This window comes from Lathyrus oleraceus, chromosome 2 (assembly GCF_024323335.1).
Source record: "Lathyrus oleraceus cultivar Zhongwan6 chromosome 2, CAAS_Psat_ZW6_1.0, whole genome shotgun sequence".
Classification (NCBI taxonomy): Eukaryota; Viridiplantae; Streptophyta; class Magnoliopsida; order Fabales; family Fabaceae; genus Lathyrus; species Lathyrus oleraceus.
This window is the reverse complement of record NC_066580.1, coordinates 293,337,737-293,352,749: the sequence shown is the minus strand read 5'-3', so window position 1 is coordinate 293,352,749 and position 15,013 is coordinate 293,337,737. Positions and strand designations below refer to the sequence as shown.

Below are 15,013 nucleotides of genomic sequence, written 5' to 3'. Positions count from 1 at the left end.
GGGGAGTTATTACATTCTATGAAAATAATGAAATCTCATTTCCTTTTAAACGGTTTGAATTGTATTGAAAAGAGAAAATGGTCGGAAAATGAAATGAATCACGAATGATAGTTTAGGAAATGAGACTTAGGTTTGGAAATTGGTGGTTGACTTTGGTCAATCGGTTGACCAAAAGTCAACTGTTGACCAAAGTCAACAACTGGTCAAAGTTTCCAAATTGCACTCTTCCATGTAATAAACAATGAAATGTAATGTAGTAGCCGTTTGAGTGAGATCTTGGTCATGGGCTAGATGTTGTAATGATTGAATTGACATGAACATGACTTTGATAAATAAACCATTATATTGAAAACGAATTGAATTATATGGGAAATAGACTTGAACGAACCAATCACATACTCAAAGCTAAGCCTCTTGAAATCAACACACTTGAATGGATGACGACTAACACTAACAAGACTTTGATAGATCACCTTAACATGGACTAATGAACCAATGAAATCCATCGTGAACAGATTATGAACATGAATAAACTATGAACAAACCCTGAGCTATGAATAAGAAAATGATCAGATGAAATTTGTGGGGCCATGAATTTGGACCAGAACCAATGGTCACAAACAAAAGATGCACATGGAAAAGTGTGAACTCGATGGAACCCAAAACCAAAGGAGGCAACATGAATGGCTAAAGAACGAGATTGTAAGATGAAGTTTGACCAAGCAAAATCAAGCACAATGAGTGATGAGATTAGGGTTATGGCTCCCTCATCAAGTAGGAATCCCCAAAGTTGGGTTTTGCTTCACCAAGAACTCACAATCGAATCATCAATGATGAGCACAATACACAAGCATCGAGAGCTACCTCCAATTAGGGTTTGATAGTGAGCCACCTTAAGTTGCAGAGAAACCTTAACTTCCACCAGGTGCAAGCACAAAGCCTGGAATTCAAGATACTTGTCCTCTTGTATTGGACCATGATTATGCAAATGAAATGAAATGTCTATAAGACTATACAAATGATTAGGGTTAGTGGCCTAGATGAACTTTATGAAAGGTGGGGTGAATTTTGGGGTATGATAGTTGCCCCTATTTAATCTTCTCAAACTTGAATGTATGGATAGTAATAGATTCCGGACATTCAAGGTAGGAGGAGATTAAATACTAAAAATATCAAAAAAATTTCCCACCAAGAACAAATGAAATGTGAATATAGGTCACGAAGAAATTCTCCACTGAGGTATAGGATGAACAAAATAGCTTTTGTGTAAGGCAGCTGCTGGGGATTGAAATGTTATTTGGTAAATGGATAGTTATGAAAGGTTAGGGATGTATGACGTATGCAGTATGCTAATGCAATGTAATTGATCTCTTTTTTTTCAACAAGCTCTCTATTTTTTTATGAACAAGCTTTTTTTTTATGGTTTTTTCAAAACTCTCTGGCAAGTGCTGAGAGAAAATTTCCGTTTGGGGAGCAAGGGGTGAAGGATATTGGAAAGAATGATTTGTCAGGTGGAACCTGGACTTTGATGTGGCGGTTGGCGAAGAAAGGATGTGGATAGAACCATCATGTACTGGGTTCTCATAGGGGATTTTTTTTATAGTCGGCCAGAAAAGGAAGGAAGGCATAAACAACATCTGGTATTTCCAGGAGGCGGTGACTACGGGACACAAAGTTCAGACTCACACAGAGGTACTGTTTAAACACGTTCAAATTTACAAAGACACACAGGAAGGTCTGATAGTATTTGCATTTTGACAGTGCCCGGGAAATGGGTAGAAAGGATTGGTCAAACATAATACAAATTGCAAAGACACACCGGAAGGTCTGACATTATGTATGTTTGACACAGTTGGGGAAATGGATCACAGGGATTGGTCAAGCATAATACAAATTGCAAAGACACACAGGAAGGTATGATATTATGTATGTTTGACACGACTGGGGAAAATGATACAAAGGATTGGTCAAACATAATACAAATTGCAAAGACACACAGGAAGGTCTGATATTATGTATGTTTGACACTACCGGAGAAATGGGGTGAAAGGATTGGTCAAGCATAATACAAATTGAAAAGACACACAGGAAGGCCTGATATTATATATGCTTGACACTACCGGAGAATTGGGGTGAAAGGACTGGTCAAACATAATACAAATTGCAAAGACACACATGAAGGTTTGATATTATTTGCGTTTTGACAATGCTGAGGAAAATGATACAAAGGATTGGTAAAACATAATACAAATTGCAAAGACACACAAGAAGGTATGATATTATGTATGTTTGACAAATGGGGTGAAAGGATTGGTCAAGCATAATACAAATTGCAAAGACAAACAACAATGTTTGATATTATGTATGTTTGACATCACCGGGGAAGTGGGGAAGGGTGGCCAACAAAAAGTTTGGGCTTGATGAGTGGAGAGGCCAAGCACAAAGACTTGGGCTTGGAGGATAGAAAAGCCAAATGCGAAGACTTGGGCTTGATAGATGGAGAGGTCAAGCATGAAGACTTGGGTTTGGAGGATAGAAAAGCCAAATGCGAAGACTTGGGCTTGATAGATGGAAAAGCCAAATGCGAAGACTTGGGATTGGAGGATAGAAAGGCCAAATGCGAAGACTTGGGCTTGTAGATGGAGAGGCCAAATGCGTAGATTTGGGCTTGGGGGATAGAAAGAACAAATGAAAAGACTTGGGCTTGATAGGCGAAGAGGCCAAATGCGAAGATTTGGGCTTGGGGGATAGAAAGGCCAAATGCGAAGACTTGGGCTTGATAAATGGAGAGGCCAAATGCGAAGATATGGGCTTGGGGGATAGAAAGGTCAAATGCGAAGACTTGGGCTTAATAAGGGGAGAGGCCAAGCACGAAGACTTGGGCTTGAAGGATAGAAAGGTCAAATGCGAATACTTGAGCTTGATAAGGGGATATGCCAAGAACGAAGACTTGGGCTTAGAGGATAGAAAGACCAAATGCAAAGACTTGGGCTTGATAGGCGGAGAGGCCAAATGCGAATATTTGGGCTTGGGGGATAGAAAGGCCAAATGCAAAGACTTGGGCTTGATAGGCGGAGGAGCCAAATGCGAAGATTTGGGCTTGGGGGATAGAAATGCCAAATGCAAAGACTTGGGCTTGATAGGCGGAGAGGCCAAATGCGAAGATTTGAGCTTGGGGGATAGAAAGGCCAAATGCAAAGACTTGGGCTTTATAGGAGGAGAGGCCAAATGCGAAGATTTGAGCTTGGGGGATAGAAAGGCCAAATGCAAAAACTTGGGCTTGATAGGCGGGGAGGCCAAATGCGAAGATTTGGGTTTGGGGGATAGAAAGGCCAAATGCAAAGACTTGGGCTTGATAGGCGGAAAGGCCAAATGCGAAGATTCGGGCTTAGGGGATAGAAAGGCCAAATGCAAAGACTTGGGCTTGATAGGCGGAGAGACCAAACGCGAATATTTGGGTTTGGGGGATAGAAATGCCAAATGCAAAGACTTGGGTTTGATAGGCGGAGGAGCCAAATGCGAAGATTCGGGCTTGATAATGGAAATGATGGCCAAATGCAAAGACTTTGGCTTGATAATGGAAATGATGGCCAAATGCAAAGACTTGGGCTTGATGATGAGGATTGTCAACGGAACAGGCCTCTAGGGGTGGTTTTGCCAACAGAACTGGGCTTACAACTGATTTTCCGACTGGAGCTGAGCTTTTGATGAAGTATTGGAAAAGGGTTTATCCACAGGGTTGGATTCGAGGAAGGCGCCAACTGAAACGGGCTATTGAGCAATGCCAAGAAAGTTTTGGGCTTGTTGTTTTCCTGTTAGAGAGCTTCACATCAAGGGTTGTAACCCCAAACAATCTCTTTTCATCATACGTTCCTGCCTTCTTGAAAACCACTGCAGCAATGGGAACTGTGGAGTTCACAGGGTTGCTTATCATGTTAATAAGGGCATGGGGGAAATACTTAGCAATAGCAGTGGCAAGTGACTTGACAATGCTGGCATTAATGTTGAAAAGATCATCGTTACGAATGAATGGATGATGTTACCATGAAACACTATGAGTCAGCAATGGGGAGAGTCACGTGCGACAGATGTGAAAGAACTCAGGTCCATGGAAGAAAATGAAACGCAATTACATCAAATTTCCAAGACTTCCATACCTTACAACGTGATGGATAATCAAGATGCTCTTAAGAAACCAACGGTGGATTTGACGAACTCCGATCCATAACCACTGATGATGATTCCTCCGGTAGAGATCTCAAGCGCGATTCTAGTTCTGGTCGTTCCGATCCCGACAGTGGATGAAACAGTTGCAATTGAAGCGACGACAACACCGATTATCCGTTGATTACGCCGCGATTATTGTCGAAAAGTGATAAATCCCGGTATCTTTTCTTTTCTTCTCTTCTGCGTTTTTCATTTCCTTTTCTCTTCCGCTTCTTCTTTTTGTTTTCGTTTCGGTTCTGTGATTGAGGGTTGTGAATGGTTTGGTTATCGACAAAGTGAGAAGTGGAGGGTTCCGCGGCGGGTTGCAGGGTGGAGGTGAAGGGAGGTTTGGTGGATGTGATTGTGAGGTTGAAGCAGTTGATGAAGTGAAGTGAGGGTTCGTTGGTGGTTACCGGTTTTTTTTTCGTAATTCTAAGGGAGGTTTTGAGTGAAGGTGAATGAGAAGTTGGAATGTGAAAAGGATCCGTTCCGTTTTGGAAGACGAAAATGGATGGTATGAAGGCCCTCTTAACTGTGATGGAGAGTGGATTTATGCAGGTGGAGGTTGATGTTCAGGTTGAAGAGGTGAAGTTATGTTGTGAAGGGAAGGTCCTAAGGTCGTTTTTAGAAGAGGGTTTTTGCAGGTTGTGAATTAGTTATCGCGAGGGATGTTTTCGTTCTGTTATGAGGTTGTTAGAGTTAGTTAGCATTCAGTTACGATTGTTGTGAGTCTGTTATAAAATCTTGCAAGTTAAAATTGTTTTCTTTCTAATTCATTTTTTTGGTCGGAGTTTTCATTATAGAACTGAGTTTTGTTGTCATTGCAATGCAGGTTTTTCTGGTGGTTTATGCAGGTTGGTTGATTTCCTGTATAGAAGCAATGCATCACACACCCTAACTTACCTTGATTCTTTGATGTATAAATGATGCATCTATTTTTTCGTCGCTTATCACAACAATACAATTCATAAATATAATCCTTAGTTTCCAGTAACACAACCCCACGCTTTGCCGGTTACTCGCAGGGAAATCCAGCCCAAACCCCATAAAGGCCTCCTATGACAGGTACATTCACATCAGCAACTGGAACTTTAGCTTTCCCACGATAGAAAGTTTTGGCCCTAACCACATCAAGGGTTGTAACCCCAAACAATCTCTTTTCATCATACGTTCCCGCCTTCTTGAAAACCACTGCAGCAATGGGAACTGTGGAGTTCACAGGGTTGCTTATCATGTTAATAAGGGCATGGGGGAAATACTTAGCAATAGCAGTGGCAAGTGACTTGACAATGCTGGCATTAATGTTGAAAATATCATCGTTACGAATGAATGGATGATGTTACCATGAAACACTATGAGTCAGCAATGGGGAGAGTCACGTGCGACAGATGTGAAAGAACTCAGGTCCATGGAAGAAAATGAAACGCAATTACATCAAATTTCCAAGACTTCCATACCTTACAACGTGATGGATAATCAAGATGCTCTTAAGAAACCAACGGTGGATTTGACGAACTCCGATCCATAACCACTGATGATGATTCCTCCGGTAGAGATCTCAAGTGCGATTCTAGTTCTGGTCGTTCCGATCCCGACAGTGGATGAAACAGTTGCAATTGAAGCGACGACAACACCGATTATCCGTTGATTACGCCGCGATTATTGTCGAAAAGTGATAAATCCCGGTATCTTTTCTTTTCTTCTCTTCTGCGTTTTTCGTTTCCTTTTCTCTTCCGCTTCTTCTTTTTGTTTCCGTTTCGGTTCTATGATTGAGGGTTGTGAATGGTTTGGTTATCGACAAAGTGAGAAGTGGAGGGTTCCGCGGCGGGTTGCAGGGTGGAGGTGAAGGGAGGTTTGGTGGATGTGATTGTGAGGTTGAAGCAGTTGATGAAGTGAAGTGAGGGTTCGTTGGTGGTTACCGTTTTTTTTTTTCGTAATTCTAAGGGAGGTTTTGAGTGAAGGTGAATGAGAAGTTGGAATGTGAAAAGGATCCGTTCCGTTTTGGAAGACGAAAATGGATGGTATGAAGGCCCTCTTAACTGTGATGGAGAGTGGATTTATGCAGGTGGAGGTTGATGTTCAGGTTGAAGAGGTGAAGTTATGTTGTGAAGGGAAGGTCCTAAGGTCGTTTTTAGAAGAGGGTTTTTGCAGGTTGTGAATTAGTTATCGCGAGGGATGTTTTCGTTCTGTTATGAGGTTGTTAGAGTTAGTTAGCATTCAGTTACGATTGTTGTGAGTCTGTTATAAAATCTTGCAAGTTAAAATTGTTTTCTTTCTAATTCATTTTTTTGGTCGGAGTTTTCATTATAGAACTGAGTTTTGTTGTCATTGCAATGCAGGTTTTTCTGGTGGTTTATGCAGGTTGGTTAATTTCCTGTATAGAAGCAATGCATCACACACCCTAACTTACCTTGATTCTTTGATGTATAAATGATGCATCTATTTTTTCGTCGCTTATCACAACAATACAATTCATAAATATAATCCTTAGTTTCCAGTAACACAACCCCACGCTTTGCCGGTTACTCGCAGGGAAATCCAGCCCAAACCCCATAAAGGCCTCCTATGACAGGTACATTCACATCAGCAACTGGAACTTTAGCTTTCCCATGATAGAAAGTTTTGGCCCTAACCACATCAAGGGTTGTAACCCCAAACAATCTCTTTTCATCATACGTTCCCGCCTTCTTGAAAACCACTGCAGCAATGGGAACTGTGGAGTTCACAGGGTTGCTTATCATGTTAATAAGGGCATGGGGGAAATACTTAGCAATAGCAGTGGCAAGTGACTTGACAATGCTGGCATTAATGTTGAAAATATCATCGTTACGAATGAATGGATGATGTTACCATGAAACACTATGAGTCAGCAATGGGGAGAGTCACGTGCGACAGATGTGAAAGAACTCAGGTCCATGGAAGAAAATGAAACGCAATTACATCAAATTTCCAAGACTTCCATACCTTACAACGTGATGGATAATCAAGATGCTCTTAAGAAACCAACGGTGGATTTGACGAACTCCGATCCATAACCACTGATGATGATTCCTCCGGTAGAGATCTCAAGCGCGATTCTAGTTCTGGTCGTTCCGATCCCGACAGTGGATGAAACAGTTGCAATTGAAGCGACGACAACACCGATTATCCGTTGATTACGCCGCGATTATTGTCGAAAAGTGATAAATCCCGGTATCTTTTCTTTTCTTCTCTTCTGCGTTTTTCGTTTCCTTTTCTCTTCCACTTCTTCTTTTTGTTTCCGTTTCGGTTCTGTGATTGAGGGTTGTGAATGGTTTGGGTATCGACAAAGTGAGAAGTGGAGGGTTCCGCGGCGGGTTGCAGGGTGGAGGTGAAGGGAGGTTTGGTGGATGTGATTGTGAGGTTGAAGCAGTTGATGAAGTGAAGTGAGGGTTCGTTGGTGGTTACCGGTTTTTTTTTCCCGTAATTCTAAGGGAGGTTTTGAGTGAAGGTGAATGAGAAGTTGGAATGTGAAAAGGATCCGTTCCGTTTTGGAAGACGAAAATGGATGGTATGAAGGCCCTCTTAACTGTGATGGAGAGTGGAGTTATCCAGGTGGAGGTTGAAGTTCAGGTTGAAGAGGTGAAGTTATGTTGTGAAGGGAAGGTCCTAAGGTCGTTTTTAGAAGAGGGTTTTTGCAGGTTGTGAATTAGTTATCGCGAGGGATGTTTTCGTTCTGTTATGAGGTTGTTAGAGTTAGTTAGCATTCAGTTACGATTGTTGTGAGTCTGTTATAAAATCTTGCAAGTTAAAATTGTTTTCTTTCTAATTCATTTTTTTGGTCGGAGTTTTCATTATAGAACTGAGTTTTGTTGTCATTGCAATGCAGGTTTTTCTGGTGGTTTATGCAGGTTGGTTGATTTCCTGTATAGAAGCAATGCATCACACACCCTAACTTACCTTGATTCTTTGATGTATAAATGATGCGTCTATTTTTTCGTCGCTTATCACAACAATACAATTCATAAATATAATCCTTAGTTTCCAGTAACACAACCCCACGCTTTGCCGGTTACTCGCAGGGAAATCCAGCCCAAACCCCATAAAGGCCTCCTATGACAGGTACATTCACATCAGCAACTGGAACTTTAGCTTTCCCACGATAGAAAGTTTTGGCCCTAACCACATCAAGGGTTGTAACCCCAAACAATCTCTTTTCATCATACGTTCCCGCCTTCTTGAAAACCACTGCAGCAATGGGAACTGTGGAGTTCACAGGGTTGCTTATCATGTTAATAAGGGCATGGGGGAAATACTTAGCAATAGCAGTGGCAAGTGACTTGACAATGCTGGCATTAATGTTGAAAATATCATCGTTACGAATGAATGGATGATGTTACCATGAAACACTATGAGTCAGCAATGGGGAGAGTCACGTGCGACAGATGTGAAAGAACTCAGGTCCATGGAAGAAAATGAAACGCAATTACATCAAATTTCCAAGACTTCCATACCTTACAACGTGATGGATAATCAAGATGCTCTTAAGAAACCAACGGTGGATTTGACGAACTCCGATCCATAACCACTGATGATGATTCCTCCGGTAGAGATCTCAAGCGCGATTCTAGTTCTGGTCGTTCCGATCCCGACAGTGGATGAAACAGTTGCAATTGAAGCGACGACAACACCGATTATCCGTTGATTACGCCGCGATTATTGTCGAAAAGTGATAAATCCCGGTATCTTTTCTTTTCTTCTCTTCTGCGTTTTTCGTTTCCTTTTCTCTTCCGCTTCTTCTTTTTGTTTCCGTTTCGGTTCTGTGATTGAGGGTTGTGAATGGTTTGGTTATCGACAAAGTGAGAAGTGGAGGGTTCCGCGGCGGGTTGCAGGGTGGAGGTGAAGGGAGGTTTGGTGGATGTGATTGTGAGGTTGAAGCAGTTGATGAAGTGAAGTGAGGGTTCGTTGGTGGTTACCGGTTTTTTTTTTCGTAATTCTAAGGGAGGTTTTGAGTGAAGGTGAATGAGAAGTTGGAATGTGAAAAGGATCCGTTCCGTTTTGGAAGACGAAAATGGATGGTATGAAGGCCCTCTTAACTGTGATGGAGAGTGGATTTATGCAGGTGGAGGTTGATGTTCAGGTTGAAGAGGTGAAGTTATGTTGTGAAGGGAAGGTCCTAAGGTCGTTTTTAGAAGAGGGTTTTTGCAGGTTGTGAATTAGTTATCGCGAGGGATGTTTTCGTTCTGTTATGAGGTTGTTAGAGTTAGTTAGCATTCAGTTACGATTGTTGTGAGTCTGTTATAAAATCTTGCAAGTTAAAATTGTTTTCTTTCTAATTCATTTTTTTGGTCGGAGTTTTCATTATAGAACTGAGTTTTGTTGTCATTGCAATGCAGGTTTTTCTGGTGGTTTATGCAGGTTGGTTGATTTCCTGTATAGAAGCAATGCATCACACACCCTAACTTACCTTGATTCTTTGATGTATAAATGATGCGTCTATTTTTTCGTCGCTTATCACAACAATACAATTCATAAATATAATCCTTAGTTTCCAGTAACACAACCCCACGCTTTGCCGGTTACTCGCAGGGAAATCCAGCCCAAACCCCATAAAGGCCTCCTATGACAGGTACATTCACATCAGCAACTGGAACTTTAGCTTTCCCACGATAGAAAGTTTTGGCCCTAACCACATCAAGGGTTGTAACCCCAAACAATCTCTTTTCATCATACGTTCCCGCCTTCTTGAAAACCACTGCAGCAATGGGAACTGTGGAGTTCACAGGGTTGCTTATCATGTTAATAAGGGCATGGGGGAAATACTTAGCAATAGCAGTGGCAAGTGACTTGACAATGCTGGCATTAATGTTGAAAATATCATCGTTACGAATGAATGGATGATGTTACCATGAAACACTATGAGTCAGCAATGGGGAGAGTCACGTGCGACAGATGTGAAAGAACTCAGGTCCATGGAAGAAAATGAAACGCAATTACATCAAATTTCCAAGACTTCCATACCTTACAACGTGATGGATAATCAAGATGCTCTTAAGAAACCAACGGTGGATTTGACGAACTCCGATCCATAACCACTGATGATGATTCCTCCGGTAGAGATCTCAAGCGCGATTCTAGTTCTGGTCGTTCCGATCCCGACAGTGGATGAAACAGTTGCAATTGAAGCGACGACAACACCGATTATCCGTTGATTACGCCGCGATTATTGTCGAAAAGTGATAAATCCCGATATCTTTTCTTTTCTTCTCTTCTGCGTTTTTCGTTTCCTTTTCTCTTCCACTTCTTCTTTTTGTTTCCGTTTCGGTTCTGTGATTGAGGGTTGTGAATGGTTTGGGTATCGACAAAGTGAGAAGTGGAGGGTTCCGCGGCGGGTTGCAGGGTGGAGGTGAAGGGAGGTTTGGTGGATGTGATTGTGAGGTTGAAGCAGTTGATGAAGTGAAGTGAGGGTTCGTTGGTGGTTACCGGTTTTTTTTCTTCGTAATTCTAAGGGAGGTTTTGAGTGAAGGTGAATGAGAAGTTGGAATGTGAAAAGGATCTGTTCCGTTTTGGAAGACGAAAATGGATGGTATGAAGGCCCTCTTAACTGTGATGGAGAGTGGATTTATGCAGGTGGAGGTTGAAGTTCAGGTTGAAGAGGTGAAGTTATGTTGTGAAGGGAAGGTCCTAAGGTCGTTTTTAGAAGAGGGTTTTTGCAGGTTGTGAATTAGTTATCGCGAGGGATGTTTTCGTTCTGTTATGAGGTTGTTAGAGTTAGTTAGCATTCAGTTACGATTGTTGTGAGTCTGTTATAAAATCTTGCAAGTTAAAATTGTTTTCTTTCTAATTCATTTTTTTGGTCGGAGTTTTCATTATAGAACTGAGTTTTGTTGTCATTGCAATGCAGGTTTTTCTGGTGGTTTATGCAGGTTGGTTGATTTCCTGTATAGAAGCAATGCATCACACACCCTAACTTACCTTGATTCTTTGATGTATAAATGATGCATCTATTTTTTCGTCGCTTATCACAACAATACAATTCATAAATATAATCCTTAGTTTCCAGTAACACAACCCCACGCTTTGCCGGTTACTCGCAGGGAAATCCAACCCAAACCCCATAAAGGCCTCCTATGACAGGTACATTCACATCAGCAACTAGAACTTTAGCTTTCCCACGATAGAAAGTTTTGGCCATAACCACATCAAGGGTTGTAACCCCAAACAAACTCTTTTCATCATACATTCCTGCCTTCTTGAAAACCACTGCAGCAATGGGAACTGTGGAGTTCACAGGGTTGCTTATCATGTTAATAAGGGCATGGGGGAAATACTTAGCAATAGCAGTGGCAAGTGACTTAACAATGCTGGCATTAATGTTGAAAAGATCATCATTACGAATGAATGGATGATGTTACCATGAAACACTATGAGTCAGCAATGGGGAGAGTCACGTGCGACAGATGTGAAAGAACTCAGGTCCATGGAAGAAAATGAAACGTAATTACATCAAATTTCCAAGACTTCCATACCTTACAACGTGATGGATAATCAAGATGCTCTTCAGAAACCAACGGTGGATTTGACGAACTCCGATCCATAACCACTGATGATGATTCCTCCGGTAGAGATCTCAAGCGCGATTCTAGTTCTGGTCGTTCCGATCCCGACAGTGGATGAAACAGTTGCAATTGAAGCGACGACAACACCGATTATCCGTTGATTACGCCGCGATTATTGTCGAAAAGTGATAAATCCCAGTATCTTTTCTTTTCTTCTCTTCTGCGTTTTTCGTTTCCTTTTGTCTTCCGCTTCTTATTTTTGTTTCCGTTTCGGTTCTGTGATTGAGGGTTGTGAATGGTTTGGTTATCGACAAAGTGAGAAGTGGAGGGTTCCGCGGTGGGTTGCAGGGTGGAGGTGAAGGGAGGTTTGGTGGATGTGATTGTGAGGTTGAAGCAGTTGATGAAGTGAAGTGAGGGTTCGTTGGTGGTTACCGTTTTTTTTTTTCGTAATTCTAAGGGAGGTTTTGAGTGAAGGTGAATGAGAAGTTGGAATGTGAAAAGGATCCGTTCCGTTTTGGAAGACGAAAATGGATGGTATGAAGGCCCTCTTAACTGTGATGGAGAGTGGATTTATGCAGGTGGAGGTTGATGTTCAGGTTGAAGAGGTGAAGTTATGTTGTGAAGGGAAGGTCCTAAGGTCGTTTTTAGAAGAGGGTTTTTGCAGGTTGTGAATTAGTTATCGCGAGGGATGTTTTCGTTCTGTTATGAGGTTGTTAGAGTTAGTTAGCATTCAGTTACGATTGTTGTGAGTCTGTTATAAAATCTTGCAAGTTAAAATTGTTTTCTTTCTAATTCATTTTTTTGGTCGGAGTTTTCATTATAGCACTGAGTTTTGTTGTCATTGCAATGCAGGTTTTTCTGGTGGTTTATGCAGGTTGGTTGATTTCCTGTATAGAAGCAATGCATCACACACCCTAACTTACCTTGATTCTTTGATGTATAAATGATGCATCTATTTTTTCGTCGCTTATCACAACAATACAATTCATAAATATAATCCTTAGTTTCCAGTAACACAACCCCACGCTTTGCCGGTTACTCGCAGGGAAATCCAACCCAAAACCCATAAAGGCCTCCTATGACAGGTACATTCACATCAGCAACTGGAACTTTAGCTTTCCCACGATAGAAAGTTTTGGCCCTAACCACATCAAGGGTTGTAACCCCAAATAAACTCTTTTCATCATACGTTCCTGCCTTCTTGAAAACCACTGCAACAATGGGAACTGTGGAGTTCACAGGGTTGCTTATCATGTTAATAAGGGCATGGGGGAAATACTTAGCAATAGCAGTGGCAAGTGACTTGACAATGCTGGCATTAATGTTGAAAAGATCATCATTACGAATGAATGGATGATGTTACCATGAAACACTATGAGTCAGCAATGGGGAGAGTCACGTGCGACAGATGTGAAAGAACTCAGGTCCATGGAAGAAAATGAAACGCAATTACATCAAATTTCCAAGACTTCCATACCTTACAACGTGATGGATAATCAAGAGGCTCTTAAGAAACCAACGGTGGATTTGACGAACTCCGATCCATAACCACTGATGATGATTCCCCCGGTAGAGATCTCAAGCGCGATTCTAGTTCTGGTCGTTCCGATCCCGACAGTGGATGAAACAGTTGCAATTGAAGCGACGACAACACCGATTATCCGTTGATTACGCCGCGATTATTGTCGAAAAGTGATAAATCCCGGTATCTTTTCTTTTCTTCTCTTCTGCGTTTTTCGTTTCCTTTTCTCTTCCGCTTCTTCTTTTTGTTTCCGTTTCGGTTATGTGATTGAGGGTTGTGAATGGTTTGGGTATCGACAAAGTGAGAAGTGGAGGGTTCCGCGGCGGGTTGCAGGGTGGAGGTGAAGGGAGGTTCGGTGGATGTGATTGTGAGGTTGAAGCAGTTGATGAAGTGAAATGAGGGTTCGTTGGTAGTTGCCGTTTTTTTTTCATAATTCTAAGGGAGGTTTTGAGGTGAAGGTGAATGAGAAGTTGGAATGTGAAAAGGATCCGTCCTGTTTTGGAAGACGAAAATGGATGGTATGAAGGTCCTCTTACCTGTGATGGAGAGTGGATTTATGCAGGTGGAGGTTGAAGTTCAGGTTGAAGAGGTGAAGTTATGTTGTGAAGGGAAGGTCCTAAGGTCGTTTTTAGAAGAGGGTTTTTGCAGGTTGTGAATTAGTTATCGCGAGGGATGTTTTCGTTCTGTTATGAGGTTGTTAGAGTTAGTTAGCATTCAGTTACGATTGTTGTGAGTCTGTTATAAAATCTTGCAAGTTAAAATTGTTTTCTTTCTAATTCATTTTTTTGGTCGGAGTTTTCATTATAGAACTGAGTTTTGTTGTCATTGCAATGCAGGTTTTTCTGGTGGTTTATGCAGGTTGGTTGATTTCCTGTATAGAAGCAATGCATCACACACCCTAACTTACCTTGATTCTTTGATGTATAAATGACGCATCTATTTTTTCGTCGCTTATCACAACAATACAATTCATAAATATAATCCTTAGTTTCCAGTAACACAACCCCACGCTTTGCCGGTTACTCGCATGGAAATCCAGCCCAAACCCCATAAAGGCCTCCTATGACAGGTACATTCACATCAGCAACTGGAACTTTAGCTTTCCCACGATAGAAAGTTTTGGCCCTAACCACATCAAGGGTTGTAACCCCAAACAATCTCTTTTCATCATACGTTCCTGCCTTCTTGAAAACCACTGCAGCAATGGGAACTGTGGAGTTCACAGGGTTGCTTATCATGTTAATAAGGGAATGGGGTAAATACTTAGCAATAGCAGTGGCAAGTGACTTGACAATGCTGGCATTAATGTTGAAAAGATCATCGTTACGAATGAATGGATGATGTTACCATGAAACACTATGAGTCAGCAATGGGGAGAGTCACGTGCGACAGATGTGAAAGAACTCAGGTCCATGGAAGAAAATGAAACGTAATTACATCGAATTTCCAAGACTTCCATACCTTACAACGTGATGGATAATCAAGATGCTCTTCAGAAACCAACGGTGGATTTGACGAACTCCGATCCATAACCACTGATGATGATTCCTCTGGTAGAGATCTCAAGCGCGATTCTAGTTCTGGTTGTTCTGATCCCGACAGTGGATGAAACAGTTGCAATTGAAGCGACGACAACACCGATTATCCGTTGATTACGCCGCGATTATTGTCGAAAAGTGATAAATCCCGGTATCTTTTCTTGTCTTTGTAAGAACAAAAATTGTTCTACAACAGATTCCATGATTATGATGATAACAAAGGATGAAAC

The 15,013-nt window shown here is 41.6% G+C and overlaps 3 protein-coding genes across 3 annotated transcripts; all 3 read right to left on the bottom strand.

Annotated features, from left to right (window-relative positions):
• Positions 1 to 6,728: 6,728 nt before the first annotated feature.
• LOC127122949 (malate dehydrogenase, mitochondrial-like) lies at positions 6,729 to 8,455 on the bottom strand. Its single transcript, XM_051053222.1, has 2 exons — positions 8,241 to 8,455; positions 6,729 to 7,005 (listed from the first exon to the last, which is right to left on the bottom strand). Exons 1-2 carry the CDS (start codon positions 8,453 to 8,455, stop codon positions 6,729 to 6,731), a joined length of 492 nt encoding a protein of 163 aa, XP_050909179.1.
• A 1,288-nt stretch (positions 8,456 to 9,743) lies between these two features.
• Positions 9,744 to 11,470, bottom strand: LOC127122948 (malate dehydrogenase, mitochondrial-like). The gene is made up of 2 exons (XM_051053221.1): positions 11,256 to 11,470; positions 9,744 to 10,020 (listed from the first exon to the last, which is right to left on the bottom strand). The coding sequence occupies exons 1-2, from the start codon at positions 11,468 to 11,470 to the stop codon at positions 9,744 to 9,746; spliced, it is 492 nt and encodes a 163-aa protein (XP_050909178.1).
• Positions 11,471 to 12,758: 1,288 nt separating this feature from the next.
• Positions 12,759 to 14,483, bottom strand: LOC127122947 (malate dehydrogenase, mitochondrial). Its single transcript, XM_051053220.1, has 2 exons — positions 14,269 to 14,483; positions 12,759 to 13,035 (listed from the first exon to the last, which is right to left on the bottom strand). The coding sequence occupies exons 1-2, from the start codon at positions 14,481 to 14,483 to the stop codon at positions 12,759 to 12,761; spliced, it is 492 nt and encodes a 163-aa protein (XP_050909177.1).
• Between the last annotated feature and the right edge of the window lie 530 nt (positions 14,484 to 15,013).

Coding starts and splice junctions, on each gene's coding strand:
- LOC127122948 (XM_051053221.1), bottom strand. CDS start 11,470: ATGATAAGCAACCCTGTGAACTCCACAGTTCCCATTGCTGCAGTGGTT. Junction 10,021..11,255: donor TGGGTTGGATTTCCCTGCGA/GTAACCGGCAAA, acceptor CATTAATGCCAG/CATTGTCAAGTCACTTGCCA.
- LOC127122949 (XM_051053222.1), bottom strand. CDS start 8,455: ATGATAAGCAACCCTGTGAACTCCACAGTTCCCATTGCTGCAGTGGTT. Junction 7,006..8,240: donor TGGGCTGGATTTCCCTGCGA/GTAACCGGCAAA, acceptor CATTAATGCCAG/CATTGTCAAGTCACTTGCCA.
- LOC127122947 (XM_051053220.1), bottom strand. CDS start 14,483: ATGATAAGCAACCCTGTGAACTCCACAGTTCCCATTGCTGCAGTGGTT. Junction 13,036..14,268: donor TGGGCTGGATTTCCATGCGA/GTAACCGGCAAA, acceptor CATTAATGCCAG/CATTGTCAAGTCACTTGCCA.